The sequence below is a fragment of the Manacus candei genome, unplaced genomic scaffold, assembly GCF_025592945.1.
Source record: "Manacus candei isolate 608988 ecotype Guabito, Panama unplaced genomic scaffold, ASM2559294v1 h1tg000043l, whole genome shotgun sequence".
NCBI lineage: Eukaryota > Metazoa > Chordata > Aves > Passeriformes > Pipridae > Manacus > Manacus candei.
In genome coordinates, this window is record NW_026138091.1 from 12152742 (window position 1) to 12167258 (window position 14517).

The following is a 14517-nucleotide window of genomic DNA, read 5'->3' on the forward strand; positions in this document are numbered from 1 at the left end:
TCTATAAAGCATACTTTTAGGAACTACTTTTCAGGAGTAAAAAATGTGTTAAAAGACTGTAAAAATGACAAAAATAGTACCGACTTTCCAAATAAAGTAAACATGTAGAAAAAGTAAAGTACTGATTCCCCAATAAGGAACCCAATAAGAATTTAGTCAATCTTGTGAATTGCCCGGGAAGAAACAAACATTCCACATTTGTAATTTGTCAAGTACTCTAGAATGAGTAGCACAGAACAGAATTGATTCACCTGACACAATAGTTGGTGCCTACCTATTTAACGTAATTTATAATCTTTTATCAACATCTATGCTGATTTTTGCATTAAAAATATCATGTCTGCAATATTAAGATAGTGAGAAAGGTGTCTTCCTCAACATTATTCATCTGTTTATAGTTTAGCATCATCTAAAGGAATCTGTTTAATAACATGCCCATTAACATCTCTGTCTGAATGTTGTAAATTGCCTGTCCAGCAATGCTACTGCTTTGGGGTAATTTCTAGCAACTTGAACAAAATATTTCAATCACTAGAGTTAGCTGTATTCTCATGCCTCTTTCTAGTCAGTTAAAATTGTAAAACTGGGATTTTTACTTTAAGTCTTCCCTACCATAATATATAAAGTAGTCTGTTGTACAGACAGAGGGAGCCTTCTGTAAAACCCTACAGACAAGAAACAGCCACGTAAAAAACATCAGATCATGAAATCATTAACAAAATACAGCAGCTAAGCAGAACAGAACAGGCCATGCAGAACTGGGTTTTGCTCCTCATTGCAGGAGCAATGAGGGAGGAAGTATTTTTACATGATCATGCCTTTGTGTGTATTTCTTTAGAGGCACTTTGAAGACAGTCCCTTTCCCTCTCAGGGGCATATTTCAGGGTCAATACGTGCCAGATGCTTACTTGGGAAAAGCAAATACACTCTGAAAAGGGACATGACATGAACGCTGCCCAACCCACAGGATATTCCATCTGATGCACATCAAAGACCTGAAATCTCTATTCCTGTGCTATGCACTGCACTTAAAACTGACTGAATTAACCATGACACTAGAGCTTAGTTAGGAGAAGCCATAAAAATATGAGGTCTACTTAAATAACTGTATCCACTATGGATATAAAAGTATCTCCAACTCAGATATGTATAATAGTACAAAAGTACATATATTCCAATGAATTTATTTTTTATCAAGTACATTTACTCCTGAAAGTAGTCATAAAACACTGCACATGCTGATACTGAGTAAATATTTTAATGTTCAGATAGCACACCATCAAAAACCACACAATTAATTTTTTCAGAATTTTAGAATGTTGATTTATGTACAGTAGTTTGTTTTCTGAACACTGCATGCACAAAACATCTAGATACAGCAAACCAATCAGTATTACTTTTCAGTAGCACACAGCCTAGTTTTAGTGAAGAGAAACTTACATTCTTCTAGAAGTTTTGCTTTTATTTCCACATCAGAATCAGCAGTTGAATGGACAAATGCAGATTAAAGAGAAACATTTGTTAGTGAAAAGAAAATTAGCAATTTTGAGAGGGAAGATAAGTATGTCTGACAAGTATATTGGTCACCATTGAAAAGTAAACATTTAAAACATTTAGCACTGTAAGCCACGCAGGGAAGCCTTAAATCCCAGCTACAGTTTTCATTGTGTCAGTTATTACTACATTTATCTCAAAGCTCATGGTATGAGAAACTTTTCTGAAATGTTGACTTTTTAAGGGCAACCATGATATGTGATTTTGGTCTTGCAAGGACACAAAACACTAATATTGAGGAGACAGCAATTCAAAATTAGTGGAGTGCACTGCCCTCATGTTGCAGTCAAAATCAATCCACTCATATGATCACAAAGAAGAACAAAGAGAATGCTTCAGGTTAAAATTACTCTTGTAAATACAGAAGCACCTAATTGTACTCAACAGACTTGCAACCCCTTTTGCAAGTTTAGTTATTTGAAAAATAACTAAAACAAAAAAAATCATCTTAGCTGTCACATCTTTATTGCTTACTTCAAATGTTTTGCATACATGTCTCATTATCAATAATGTATTACAGCAAGTCAAACGCCTTTGGGTCACCTACATTTTCAGTCATCCCTTACCTGCTTTGAGGAGACACTGACTAGTAACTAATGAACTGCAAAGAATAGGAACTGCTAATCTGGATGAAACTTAAAGGTTCAACTAATCAACTGTGTTCTCACCACCAGGTCTCTGCGGTGCATATTTATGGAAGACCTACAGAAAATATATGTCCTTCCCTTGAGGTGCTCTCCCAGAGCCCATTCTCATCATTATTTATGAAAGCAATAACATCATTACAGATGCAATTTCTGTTAATATTAGTTTTGGATAAAAATTCAAGCATGTGACTTTATCAGACCTAACAAAGTTATTAAGCATTAAGGAATAGAGAATTAAATTCTCAGTAGAGAACTAAAATGATACATCTAAAAGAGCTACTCATTTTTGTCTCTTGATGCATTTCTGGTAAATTTAACCTGAAGTCTTCCTCTATAGATAAAGATAGTAGAGTGGTGCACAATTTATATTAGTTCCTAAACTACAAGATGGGGGTTTATAACACTATTTATAGACTGTAAAGATATTTATGTAGAAAATTTAAGTTTAGAAAAGAAGACATTAATTCAAAAAACTTTTGAATCCCTCTTTAAACCAAAGCTTATCGCTCTAAAGACATTTAGAGCACAAGTTTGATGTGATTCAAATATATTGATCTTGTTACAGAAATACAGGTCACTGGTTTGATAGGCTTGTAAAATGCATGGGGGGGGAACTCACCAAAGCAGTTGCAATTTATGTCACTGAAATTATTAAAGAAAAACATGCATTGTGGAAGGCAGGAAGGTATCACAAACATGGGGGTAAAGAAAGTCATGCACATTAGAATCATAGGCAAATTTACTGATGTATTAATCCATCAATTTAACATCAGCCCTAATGTTCTCTTCCCTGGTAATTAGTTTAATAAATGAATAGTCACTATGAGGTGCAACATGGTTCACTGAATCCTGAAAATGTGATCATGTTTATTTTAGAAAGAAAATAGCAACCTAAAGCATGAATAATTTAATAAAATCAGCTATTAGGACTATAAAATGCAGCATCTACGATTGCTTCCTTTTCAGCATGGAGTCCTACCTTCAAGGTTCCCCACTAACACAGTCTTATATTAGACAAGAACTTCAGATCTTGGGATTTCCTCTCTTTCAGATGTTTCCTCACAAATCAATGCTGGAGTTCCCTGCTCAGCACATATTTTCAACTTAAAGTTAAGTATTTAACCGTTTTCAGGCACTGCTTAGGAAATCTAAGAGCCTAATTTACCCTTTGGGATCAAAAAATAAGATACTTTGAGTATCTGAATTTTAGGTATTTGAATCTTTTACTAGTTTATGTAGCAGCTCCTGCAAACTTCTTCTCTGGAGGTAAGGGTGATTGATGACAGCAACTAAGAATTGTCATGGGGTTTTCAGCAAATTATCAGTATGATCTTAACTTCACAAATAATTAGCATTTAGCTGGGCTTCTCTGCCCTTCTTAATTTTGGTCAAATAATGTGTTCAACAAAGGCACACTGAAGTGTAAGTAGAATCCTGTGAGAATCCTGTGTTAAACCTTCTCAAGTGAACAATGTAACTCATTTTATTGCACAGGTTTTGAAAATCTTCAGTAAATAAGTGTAAATATTCATAATCATAATGCCCTGATTGAAATATTTATCTCCACGTTTAGCTCCATGTTGGAGTAATCTTCAGCTTTCTACAGAAATTATTTAACTAAATTGCCATTATTCTACACTTATTTAGCAGATTAATACTTACAGTCAAGAGGTACGTCCAATGCAGAAATAATTTGGCACAGAAAGAGGATCAAGAGAGGTTTACTTGCAGGTATGCTCTTCTTTTTCATCATGATTTTAGGCTGTACTGAGTAAATCACACTTGAAGAATGAAGTTCAACTTCATCAGACTAGGTAGCTTGCAATAGTTATGTCAATATAGACAAGAAACCTGTAAGCAAACAAACAAACAAGAATAACAATATGGAGATGCAATGGAGAGTTGAATGATCACATACATCTTAATAATACTTTTGTTGTTTCTTCTCCAAGCAACATTTCAGTTCTCCTTACAAAACCCAGAAAACTTGATTATCCAACTTATTGTCTTGTTCTTTTACCATGTAAAATGAGTATTGCAGTGATTTGAGAGTATTTTAAAATTCAATTGCATTTCCTTTGAACAAGTACAAATGAATGCACAAGCAGTGGTGAATCAGGCATGTGCAATTAAAATTACTGGGAAAGTAATACCCTTGAGAAAATGTCCCACATTGTATACCTGTGCTACTGCAGTGTTCTAGTAGGATAACTATTGAATCTACTGCTTGGACATTTGGATATATTATGGGAATTCAGCAGGCAGCGGGAATTATAAAGCTGAGCCTGCACACTGACTTTACCATTCCTCAGAGAAGCAATGTGCCCAAATGGTTTATGATAGAACATATTACTGAAAACGGTTTTAGGTTTGTCAGCACAACTGGGTGCTCTTGTTGAATATATTCAAGGTTTAATCTGGCCTAATTTCTTATGAATACAACAGCTGCTAAGTAGAACTAAACATTGTTTTGACATAATATTATCTGCTACAAAATAAGGCCAGGCCTCTAAGCGATCAGTGTAAAGGCTTCAATTTCAAAACTTGAAATATTTATACAGCAGATTGCATTTTCCCCCAGATGATTTATTTAAGATCTCTTGTAACTCAGACATTTTGTCCTACCCTTTTCATAGGAAAACATATGTATTTTGACAGCTGGTTCAGGAGTCTACTCACCAATTTGTAAAAATAAGATTTTCTATACCTACATACTTCTTAGGTACTTAACAAAATGTCACTTGTTATGTCTCCTGTGCTTCTTGCTGAGATGCTGATTGTGACTAACAACTTTGACTCCCATTTGCTATAGTGTAGTAAACAGGAGTCAAAGTAAGTAAGAATGTACAAGCAAAGTATAGTAATATTTTATCACAAAGGATAATATCAGATTTCAAAAGGGAGGAGTTTTATGTATGACAAAAGATAAGGATCAAGTGAGATACATCCAACTTTTTTCACTTAAAAATAAAAAAGTACTACTTTTCACAAATGAGCTACAGAAAGCCACAACTGGAATAATGAAAGCACCAGTGAGCCTGAGATAAACTATACGGAGAAGCACAAAACACAGTTTGGTTCCAGTGGTCTCTTCGTTGGTACCATTTGGACATAAACAAAAAAAACAGATAATTTGCAAACACAAAAAAACCCCAGCAAATATACAGAAGGGATCATTTGGGAGGCAGAATCCAAGATTGCTTTTCATACTATAAAAATGGGACAAGGATCTTCTCCTTAATTTTAACAGCTCAAGAGCAAATGAATCACAGAATTGTTCAGGTTGGAAAAGACGTTTAAGATCATCAAGTCCAACCCAGCACTGCCAAGTCCAACTATATTTCTAAGTGCCACATCCATTTTCTTTTAAATACCTCCAGGGATGACGACTCAACCACTTCCCTGATTGTTCCACTGCTTGATAATTGTTTCAGTGAAGAAATTTTTCCTAATATTCAATCTAAACCTTCCCTGGAGCAACTTCAGGCTGTTTCCTCTTGTCCTATTGATTGCTGCTTGAGAGAAGACACTGGTACATCACAGGTTACATCCTTCCCCTCTGAAGGAAGTCCCTATGCTACTCCCTTAATCATGTTCAGGTACTGTCTGGAAGAATTAGGATTGGATCAATATCTGCCACAGAGAGTGTTAACAGTTGAACAGTATCTGGGATTGTAGATCCACACCCACGCACACACACCCGCAACCCCTCAGTATATTTTACTGTGCTATACTACTACTGAATAATACTAATTCCTAATTGGGATATTAATACAGACAGACACATTCTCAATGGACATTTCAAAGTTGAATCAGTTAAGGTTCCAGTTGACAGAGGGAACATGTTTTTCCTCTAGTTGTCTTCAACATAATCAATCTTTAATTGACTTTAAAGTGGTGCTGCAATATTTCTTTATTAGGATGTAAGATGTGTAAGGGAGTGTATTTACTGACATTCAACCTAGTGCAAAGTTAAAGATAGTATTTTCTAAATGTAATATTGTTTCACAGAGATTTTATGTATCAACTGATTATGCATTTCTACTATTACATTATTTTAAGACAAAAAGGCCTCTATAAATGTGAATGAAAACCAAGGTCAATGTAAGAAATGTGAAAGGGTTATAAAATTGCAAGACAGAAAAACTAGAATATTTCATACACATTAGGAAAAAAGCATTCTCTTCCATATAGACATGATTGAATTAATGGGGAACAAGTTAGACACTGAAAATTAGAGGAAAATTAGTACTGAGCAAAACACTCCCTCTGCTTAATTTGTCTAATACCTGTATTTTTTATCATAGTGAAAGACAGATACAATCAGAATATAGGAAAAAATAAAGAGTTTTCAAGGAAATCTGTTTCAAAGAAGCCACAGAAACATATCCACAGATCATGAAAAGCAAATTCAAATGAGGTAAATGTATTTAGTGACTTGTACATAGAAAAGAGTGTTGATGGTTAATACATAAAAAGAACAAAACACTTTCTTTTGAGGACAACTGCAATACCTTTATCACTTAATGAAAGATCTTTACAGGGCTTATGTGTTTTATACAACCATGCTAACTATGCAAGTATCAATAAAATGATTTAAAGTATTTTTGAACAACTGGTTTTGAATTTCACACTTCTTTTTTTAACTTATCTGGCATTTGCAGTAATAGGTAACATAAAAAACTCTGATTGGAAATGATTATTTAATTTAAAATCTTTCAAATAGAAACAGATAACAACATACTTAGTGTTACAGTACCTAAGTGTCATGGACACAGTACTAATAGAAACAAGAATGCTATTTGAGTATTGCCTTTATTATAGCTATTTTTTATGGAGGTAGCATGACATAATAGACTAAATACCCACACGTGTGTTAAACCTGAGTACTATTCACTCCTGAAAAGTGTAGTGAATTCAACTTCCATTGGCTTGCTTTCCCCATCATTCTCTTACCAATTAGATGTAAATTATCCAGTCTTAATCTACTTACCACAGGACATAAAGCTCTGGGGTATCTGAACACAGGTGTCCATAAAAAGAAATAATTTTTAAATTTTCCAAAAGTATACCAAATAAGAACTATTTCTCATCTTCTAGAACTTTTCTTGAAAACACCCTACTACTTTCCTCCAAATTATTCATTTGTCACAGTCCATGATAGTTTTGGCCTTTAAAGTCATCAGGGAATACTAAATCATCTTCTGTGACCTCCTGTTTATGAAGCTTAAACCCATTGCTTTGTTTGTGCTGTAGAAACATTAATATAAAGAAGACTGGATGAAAAATAAACTATGCAGACAGAAGTCCTGAATTCAAGAAGATCTCCTCATCACTAATTTAGATGCTGCAGATACTTACTAATGTTAGATGGTTATATGTACTTAGTAATTTTCAAGATTTTTTGACAAAGGCAGATAGATTGCCAAGCCATGTGCCACACTCTAAACATTCTTAGCAGTTCTATATACAGTGAAAAATCATCAGCCTGGTCAGGCTCTTGGACTGCCCCTACACTCAGCATTACTCTTTTGGCTCAGAGGCTGTACTTCAGCATTCACAGTGGTCTCCTTCCTTCCCACCAATCAGACACAATTTCCAGTCCCTCTACTCTCATCCCCTATTTTCCACCACGGGAAAGCCACTTAGTCCTTGAAACTCCTTCATAGAAAATCCTATATTAAGACTTGCTAGGTGGTTTGTTATTCATTAAAGTCTGGTCTGTTTCATTACAAGTTCAATTCATGTGTTTATTAACCAGTTTCACATGGCAATAAGTCAAATGCTTTTCAAAGTCTTTAACACTGACACCATCATCTTATTAAACTTGTAATTTTTTCAGATACTAAAACATTAAAATCAAGTTTTTGGCAATCATTTGTTTTACAAGCCCTACTTTCCAGAAAACTATGTTGGATAGAATCAGTTTTACTCAAGGCCTTTAATTCCCTAGCAGATGAGTCCCCAATCAGCTTTTTCCATATGTTCACTGTGATTTATATCAGGCTATATTTACCCTGCTCAATCTGCTTGTCTACTCTGAATCTGGGCAGAACACCAGCTTTCTTTCAGTTTTAAGCAACATATTAAAAATGAAAACCTGTGAACTAGAGATCTCCCCCACTAGCTCCTCTAGAACTCACAGATAGACCCTTTGTACCTAGATCTGCTGAATTACATAGAATCATGTATCTTCAACACATATTATTCAGTATCTGCTAATGGTTTCTATGACTAAAAAAGCTCTCCATCCTAACATGATGCATCATAATTTTTCTTCCAATTCATCATGTTACTTGCAATAATATAACAACAGAAAGATACGAAAATGATTGTGAAGTAGATCACAAAACAATGCTAACCCTGTTTCTGTTCTTAAGACTTGGTCGTATAAAAACCCCAAATATTTGTCTACTCGTCTCCTCCATGGCAATGACCAGCACATCTGCCATGAGAACAGAAGGTCTTTCACACAAGTATCGGTACTGACCGTGCATCTGCACAGCCCCAGCACAATGAGATCTGATTGCTCCGAGCCTAACTTCAGTATCAACTGCTGAGCCAGCAACGGAGAACAGCTTCAATTATCCACCCATTTTTGCATCACTACTGCACTGCACTTGTACCAGGTCACTGGACACCCACCCAGCTGATGTACCCTTGCACAAGGTTGACTTCTCTGGCCCTGCCAGGACTGAGCAGGGTTAGCGTTGTCCTTCCCTGAACACCATAAAATTTCAGAGTGGCTAACTGCAGCATCATTGGTAGACCACCATGAGCATTGTGATACAGCTAAAAAACCAAGAATACAGATCCTTAAAAATTCCACTCCTATTTCAACTCTCTGCTCTTAGAAGTACAAGTGCCACAATCTAGAAGCGCCTGAAAATGCAGGGAAAACAAAACAAAACAAAACAAAACAAAACAACTAAGCACAGAGTCCAAATGTGTTATTAAGGGCTTCAGGTAAGCCTGTAACCTCAGTCACATGCCGCAGACTCAGATCTTGAGAGCAGCCATTTAAGAGCCGATCTTTAAAACACTTGGAGCAGAGCTAATCTGTCCTTTTACAGTTGTCTTATATATTCCCTGAAGTCCTGTATTGGATTTGGCCCTTCTGAGGATTTAAACAGAGCAGCACTTACTTTCTAGATCCTGCTCAGCTTAAATTATAAACTGCTTTGGCTGGGATGACTAAATAGACAGCAGAGCAAAGCTGTGGATAGCCCTCAAACAGGGAGGTAAGGCTAGTAAGCCTGGCAAGTTCAGATGTCTCCGGAGTCAAGTGAGCATATACACAGCACTTTTGAATTGCAAATTTAAACAGATGTATCAGTCTTGCTTGGGTCCTTTCTGGTGTCCTAAACTCTTGATGAGATTCAGATTTTTTCACCTTTTTTACCTCCTCACTTAAATGATGGAATGGAGCACAAAAATAAAGGTTTAGTGACATATATTTCAGTAGTCCTGTAGAGTCATCACAGCCTGAACAAATATGCTTCATCTTCTATGCATATATGCATACTTTGCTGTCTTTCAAAGACTTGGTTGAAATGCTTGAATTGAGTGTAACTTTGCAAATCTGCCAAAGACCATGAGTTTACACAGGAGGGAGTAAAAACATAACTTGCATCTCTTTAGAGAGAGCTAGTTTGGCTTGAAGTGAATCACTAAATAGGGGAGGTCAAGAAAAGGAGAGAATTTTGCTTGATTATTAAATTTCTCAGTAAGTTAGAAAGCATTCAGAGTGAGTGAGAGAAAACAAACTAAGAAAACACATTTTTACAGCACGTGAATGGCAAAAACGGGTACCCAGGCAGGAGCTGACTCAGATAAAAGCCCTCCTTGATCTGCTGCTTGTCAACAGAGTGGATCTCATGAGCGAAGTGGAGATTGGTGGCCTTCTTGACGACAGTAGCCACAAAGTGATCGAGTTTAAAATTTCTGTTGACAGGAGGAAAAGTGTCAGTAAACCCTCAGCTCTGGACATGAGGAGAGTAGACTTCGGGCTGCTCAGGAAATTAATAAGTAAAGTCCCCCAGAAAAATGTTTTTGCAGGTGCTGGGGTCCGTCAGTGCTGGTCACATTTTAAATATCACCTCCTAAGGGCACAGGAGCAGGCAATTCCCAAATGTCAGAAGCCAATCAGGTGAAGCAGAAGGCCAGCTTGGCTGAGCAGGGATCTTCTCTGGGAAATAAGGCAAAAAAAGAAGGTGTGGAGGTCAAATGAAGAAGTCAAGGTCAAGCGAAGAATTCAGAGAGGCTGCTTGGCACTGGAGGGAGAAAATCCGTGCAGCCAGAGTTCAACTGGAGTTGAAGCCGGTAGAAATGGGGGGGGGGGGGGGCAATACAAACAGTTTTTTCAAATATATTCATGGCAACAGGTAGTATAGAAATATCATTGGCCTGTTTTAAGATGAGGATGGTCACCTCACAAACAGGGACAGAGAAAAGGCAGAGGTGTTTTCTTTGCCTCTGTCTTCAACACAGATGATGGACCAAGGGAGTCTCAGTGCCCTGAGCTGGAGGACCATGACTGTGAGAATGATCAATTGCCAGTCGACCCTGCAATTGTGTGGGATCTGCTGCTCCAGCTGGATCTCTACAAATCTATGGGATTCATCCCAGAATCCTCAAAGATCTAGTTGATATCATTGCAAACCCTCTCTCAAAGATTTTTGAGTGGTCTTGGGAATACAGAGAAGCTGGAAGACTGGAAACTGGTGAACATTGTCCTGATTTTCAAGAAGGGCAAGAAGGAGGACCCCAGAAACTACATGCCTGTCAGTCTCACTTCAGTGCCTGGTGAAATTAAGGAGGAGATTATTCTGGAAGGTATTGAAAATCATCTGAAAGACAACACAGTCATTGGTCACAGCCAGTAAGGCTTCATGAGAGGAAAGTCTTGCTTCTCCAACCCAATTTCCTTTTATGACACCTAGTTGATCAAGGAAAGCCAGCTGATGTATCTTTTTGGATTTCAGTAAGGCTTTTGATACTGTCTCTCACAGCATCGTTCTGGATAAACTGTCCAGCACACAGCTGGATAAACACATCAGGTGGTAGGTGGGCAACTGGCTCACAGGTTGAGCACAGAGGGTGACAGTGAATGGGGGAACATCAGACTGGTGACCTGTCACTAGTGAGGTTCCACAGGGCTCCATCTTGGGCCCTGTGCTCTTCAACATCTTCATAAATGACTTGGATGCAGGACTGGAAGGGATACTAAGCAAGTTTACAGATGACACAAAACTGAGAGGAGCTGTTGACTCCCTCAAAGGCAGAGAGGCCCTGCAGAGAAACCTGGACAAATTGGAGGACTGGGCAATCACCAACCATATGAAGTTCAATAAGGGAAAGTGACAGATTTGGTACCTGGCATGGGGTAACCTTACCAGTTCATACAGACTGGGGAATGAGATGCTGGAAAGCAGTGCCACAGAAAGGGACCTGGGTGGCCTGGTGGATGGCAAGTTGAATATGAGTCAGCAGTGCCCTGGCAGCCAGGAGGGCCAACTGTGTCCTGGGGGGCATCAGGCAAAGCATCACCAGCTGGTCAAGGGAGAGGATTGTCCCATTCTGCTCTGCACTCGGGCAGCCTCATGTTGAATATTGTGTGCAGTTTTGGACAATATAAGAAAGTTATTAAGCTCTTATAGAGCATCCAAAGGAGGGCAATGAAGATGGTGAAGGGCCTTGAGGGGAAGCTGTATGAGGAGCAGGTGAGGTCATTTGGTCTCAGTGCTTATGAGAAGACAGTGCTTAGGAGAAAAAATATTGTATTATCAGACTGCCACGACAGACACACCATGGTGTGCAAACAGAACCTGAAGGAAAACCGCCGAGTGGACAGAAGGAAAATACTATCATCCTGTGTGAAGACTCCCAGTTCAATAACTACAGTTTGTTCCTTGTAAATATGCAAAGGGGATACTCAGCTGAAGTGCTCCTTGAAATTTTAACTTCTTTACCCAGGAGGTATGATAAACAGGTTTTTTTTCCTTTTTTTTTTTTCCACTCACCAGAATTCAGAGCATGAGTAATATATTACTCATGGGTACTCTGGGTAATTACGTTCTTTGCATCCCTACAGCTAACCCCAAAAGCACTGACTGTCCAGAAGTACTGAAGTATTCCTGAAATCCTGGAGATATTCTTGTAAAAAGCATACTGTGGAAAAGAGCAGAATCTGATTCACAGACAGGGCAACTCCTCCCTTTGGGAAGTAGAGCAGAAACCACCAATATTAGCATGAAATGCCAGAATAGTTATGCTAAAGAGGAGGTCACTCAGAATAGAGACAGTGCCAGAAACTGAGGACTAAGGCATTCTGTCAGATATAAAACCCTAACAAGTACATGAACAAAGGAGGGTAAACAGTGCCGAAAGAACAAACTGTACAAACTCTGCTAGCTGCCTTGGGTACATTTTTGGAGATGGGGGTTGGGGACTAGCCACCTATGTGCAACATTTATTTAACAGGTAAAAGCGTGTTTGCTTTTTTAATTTTAATTAATTCTGTTAAAGTAGCTACAATTACATGTTAGCTTGCATTAAAAACTGAAATGAATTGAGAGCTCAGATACAAACACTTCAACGCTATAGAAATATTCTTGTCTTTCTCTCTTAAAGTGAGAGCTGATAATGCTCACAACGATTATAGCTGTGCAAATCAGGTGGGTTCCTGCTTTAAACAACACTAATTCATGCTGCCACTGTCCCCAAAAGAATTATGGAGACCTAAGCAAACGAAACAACTCCTAAAAATTTGCAGATATCACCAGTGTTGTGCTACATATCATAGCCAGGTCACCATGCTCGGGAATGCTGCTGAGGATCATATGTGCAGGGATGACTGGTGCCTTAACAACAGTCAGAAAGAACTCGCATATTTTAACATTTTCTGACTTTATCACTTTTTTATATGAGTATCTCTAGTTCCCCCTCACTCTCAAATACTTCATAACAACTCACAAAGTGCTAATTAATTTCATCACCTTCATAAAACCTGACTGCCGCAGCTGGACACCTCAATTCTGTAGATACAGTAAAACAGGGAAGGTTAGCATTCAAGTTCTCTTTTTTTCCCTGCTGCCTTTGTTCAGGTTTTTTTTTCATTGCTCCTCCACTCATCCCTAGTGAGTCTGCACCTGGAGTGCTGTGTTTAGTTCTGGGCTCCTCAATATAGGAGAAACACGGAGCTCCTGGAGCAGGTCCAATGGAGGGCAACAAACATGATTAAGGCATTGGAGCATCTCTCTTATGTGGAAAGGCTGAGAGAGTTGGGTCTGTTCAGCCTTGAGAAGAGATGACTGAGAGGGGACATCACCAGTGTATTTGAAGGGAGTGTCAAGAGGATGGAGCCAGGCTAGTCTTTGTGGTGCCAAGAAATAGGACGCAAGGCAATGGGCAGAAACTGATGCACAGGAAGTTCCACCTGAACATGAGGAAGAACTTCTATACTGTGTGTGTGACTGCACACTGGAAGAGATTGCCTGGAGAGGTTGTGGAGTCTCCCTCACTGGAGATATTCAAGGACCATCTGGATGCAATTCTGCGCAATGTGCTCCAGGATGACCCTGCTTGAGCAGGGAGGTGGGACCAGATGATCCACTGTGGTCGTTTCTAACCCTATCCATTCTCTGATTATTTACTTTTTTTTTTCTTTTTTTAATAATAACTTGTAGAGCTTCCAGCTCCCTGAATGTATAAGCTGTTGTGGACATTGTGAAAACTTTAAGTTGTAGTATACAGCAAGGCAAGGCTTGACAGGATGTACGCGGCGTTGTTGACCAGTAGTACAACCACAGTGTGTCTACCCAGACCTCGATAAAGCCTTTGGCACTGTTTCCCACAGCATTATCCTGAAGGAACTGGCTTAGATGGGATACTCTTCACTGGGTAAAAAACTGACTGGATGGCCAGCCGCTGAGAGTGGTGGTGAATGGTGCTACATTCAGTTGGCAGCTGGTCACCAGTGGTGTTTCCCAGGGCTCAGTACTGGGGCTTGTCCTGTTCATTATCAATGATCTGGATGAGCAGATCAAGTGCATCCTCAGTCAGTTCACAGACAACACCAAGCTGGGTGGGAGTGTTGATCTGCTGGAGGGTAGGAAGGGTCTGCAGAGGGATCTGGACAGGTTGGATCAGTAGGCTGATTAGGACAATTGCATGAGGCTCAACAAGGCAAAGTACTGGGTCCTGCACTTGGGTCACACTGACCCCATGCAGAATTACAGGCTTGGGGCAGAGTGGCTGGAACGTTGCGCAGTGGAAAAGGACCTGGAGGTGCTGGTTGACTAGGGAAGTCCCTGTA

The 14517-nt window shown here is 38.7% G+C and overlaps 1 protein-coding gene across 36 annotated transcripts in view; it reads right to left on the reverse strand.

Annotated features, from left to right (window-relative positions):
- The window catches only part of NRCAM (neuronal cell adhesion molecule), a 149657-nt gene that overhangs the window by 64704 nt on the left and 70436 nt on the right, over positions 1-14517 (reverse strand). For 21 of the 36 annotated variants that reach the window (XM_051795388.1, XM_051795383.1, XM_051795387.1 and 18 more), the window contains 2 exons: positions 3864-4052; positions 1441-1458 (listed from right to left, as the gene is read on the reverse strand). In XM_051795388.1, the coding sequence (XP_051651348.1) occupies positions 1441-1458; positions 3864-3954 (109 nt within the window). In that variant the 5' untranslated portion in view covers positions 3955-4052. Of the gene's footprint in view, positions 1-1440; positions 1459-3863; positions 4053-14517 lie in introns of those variants that run through there. The other 15 variants (XM_051795401.1, XM_051795399.1, XM_051795400.1 and 12 more) reach the window with 3 other exon arrangements.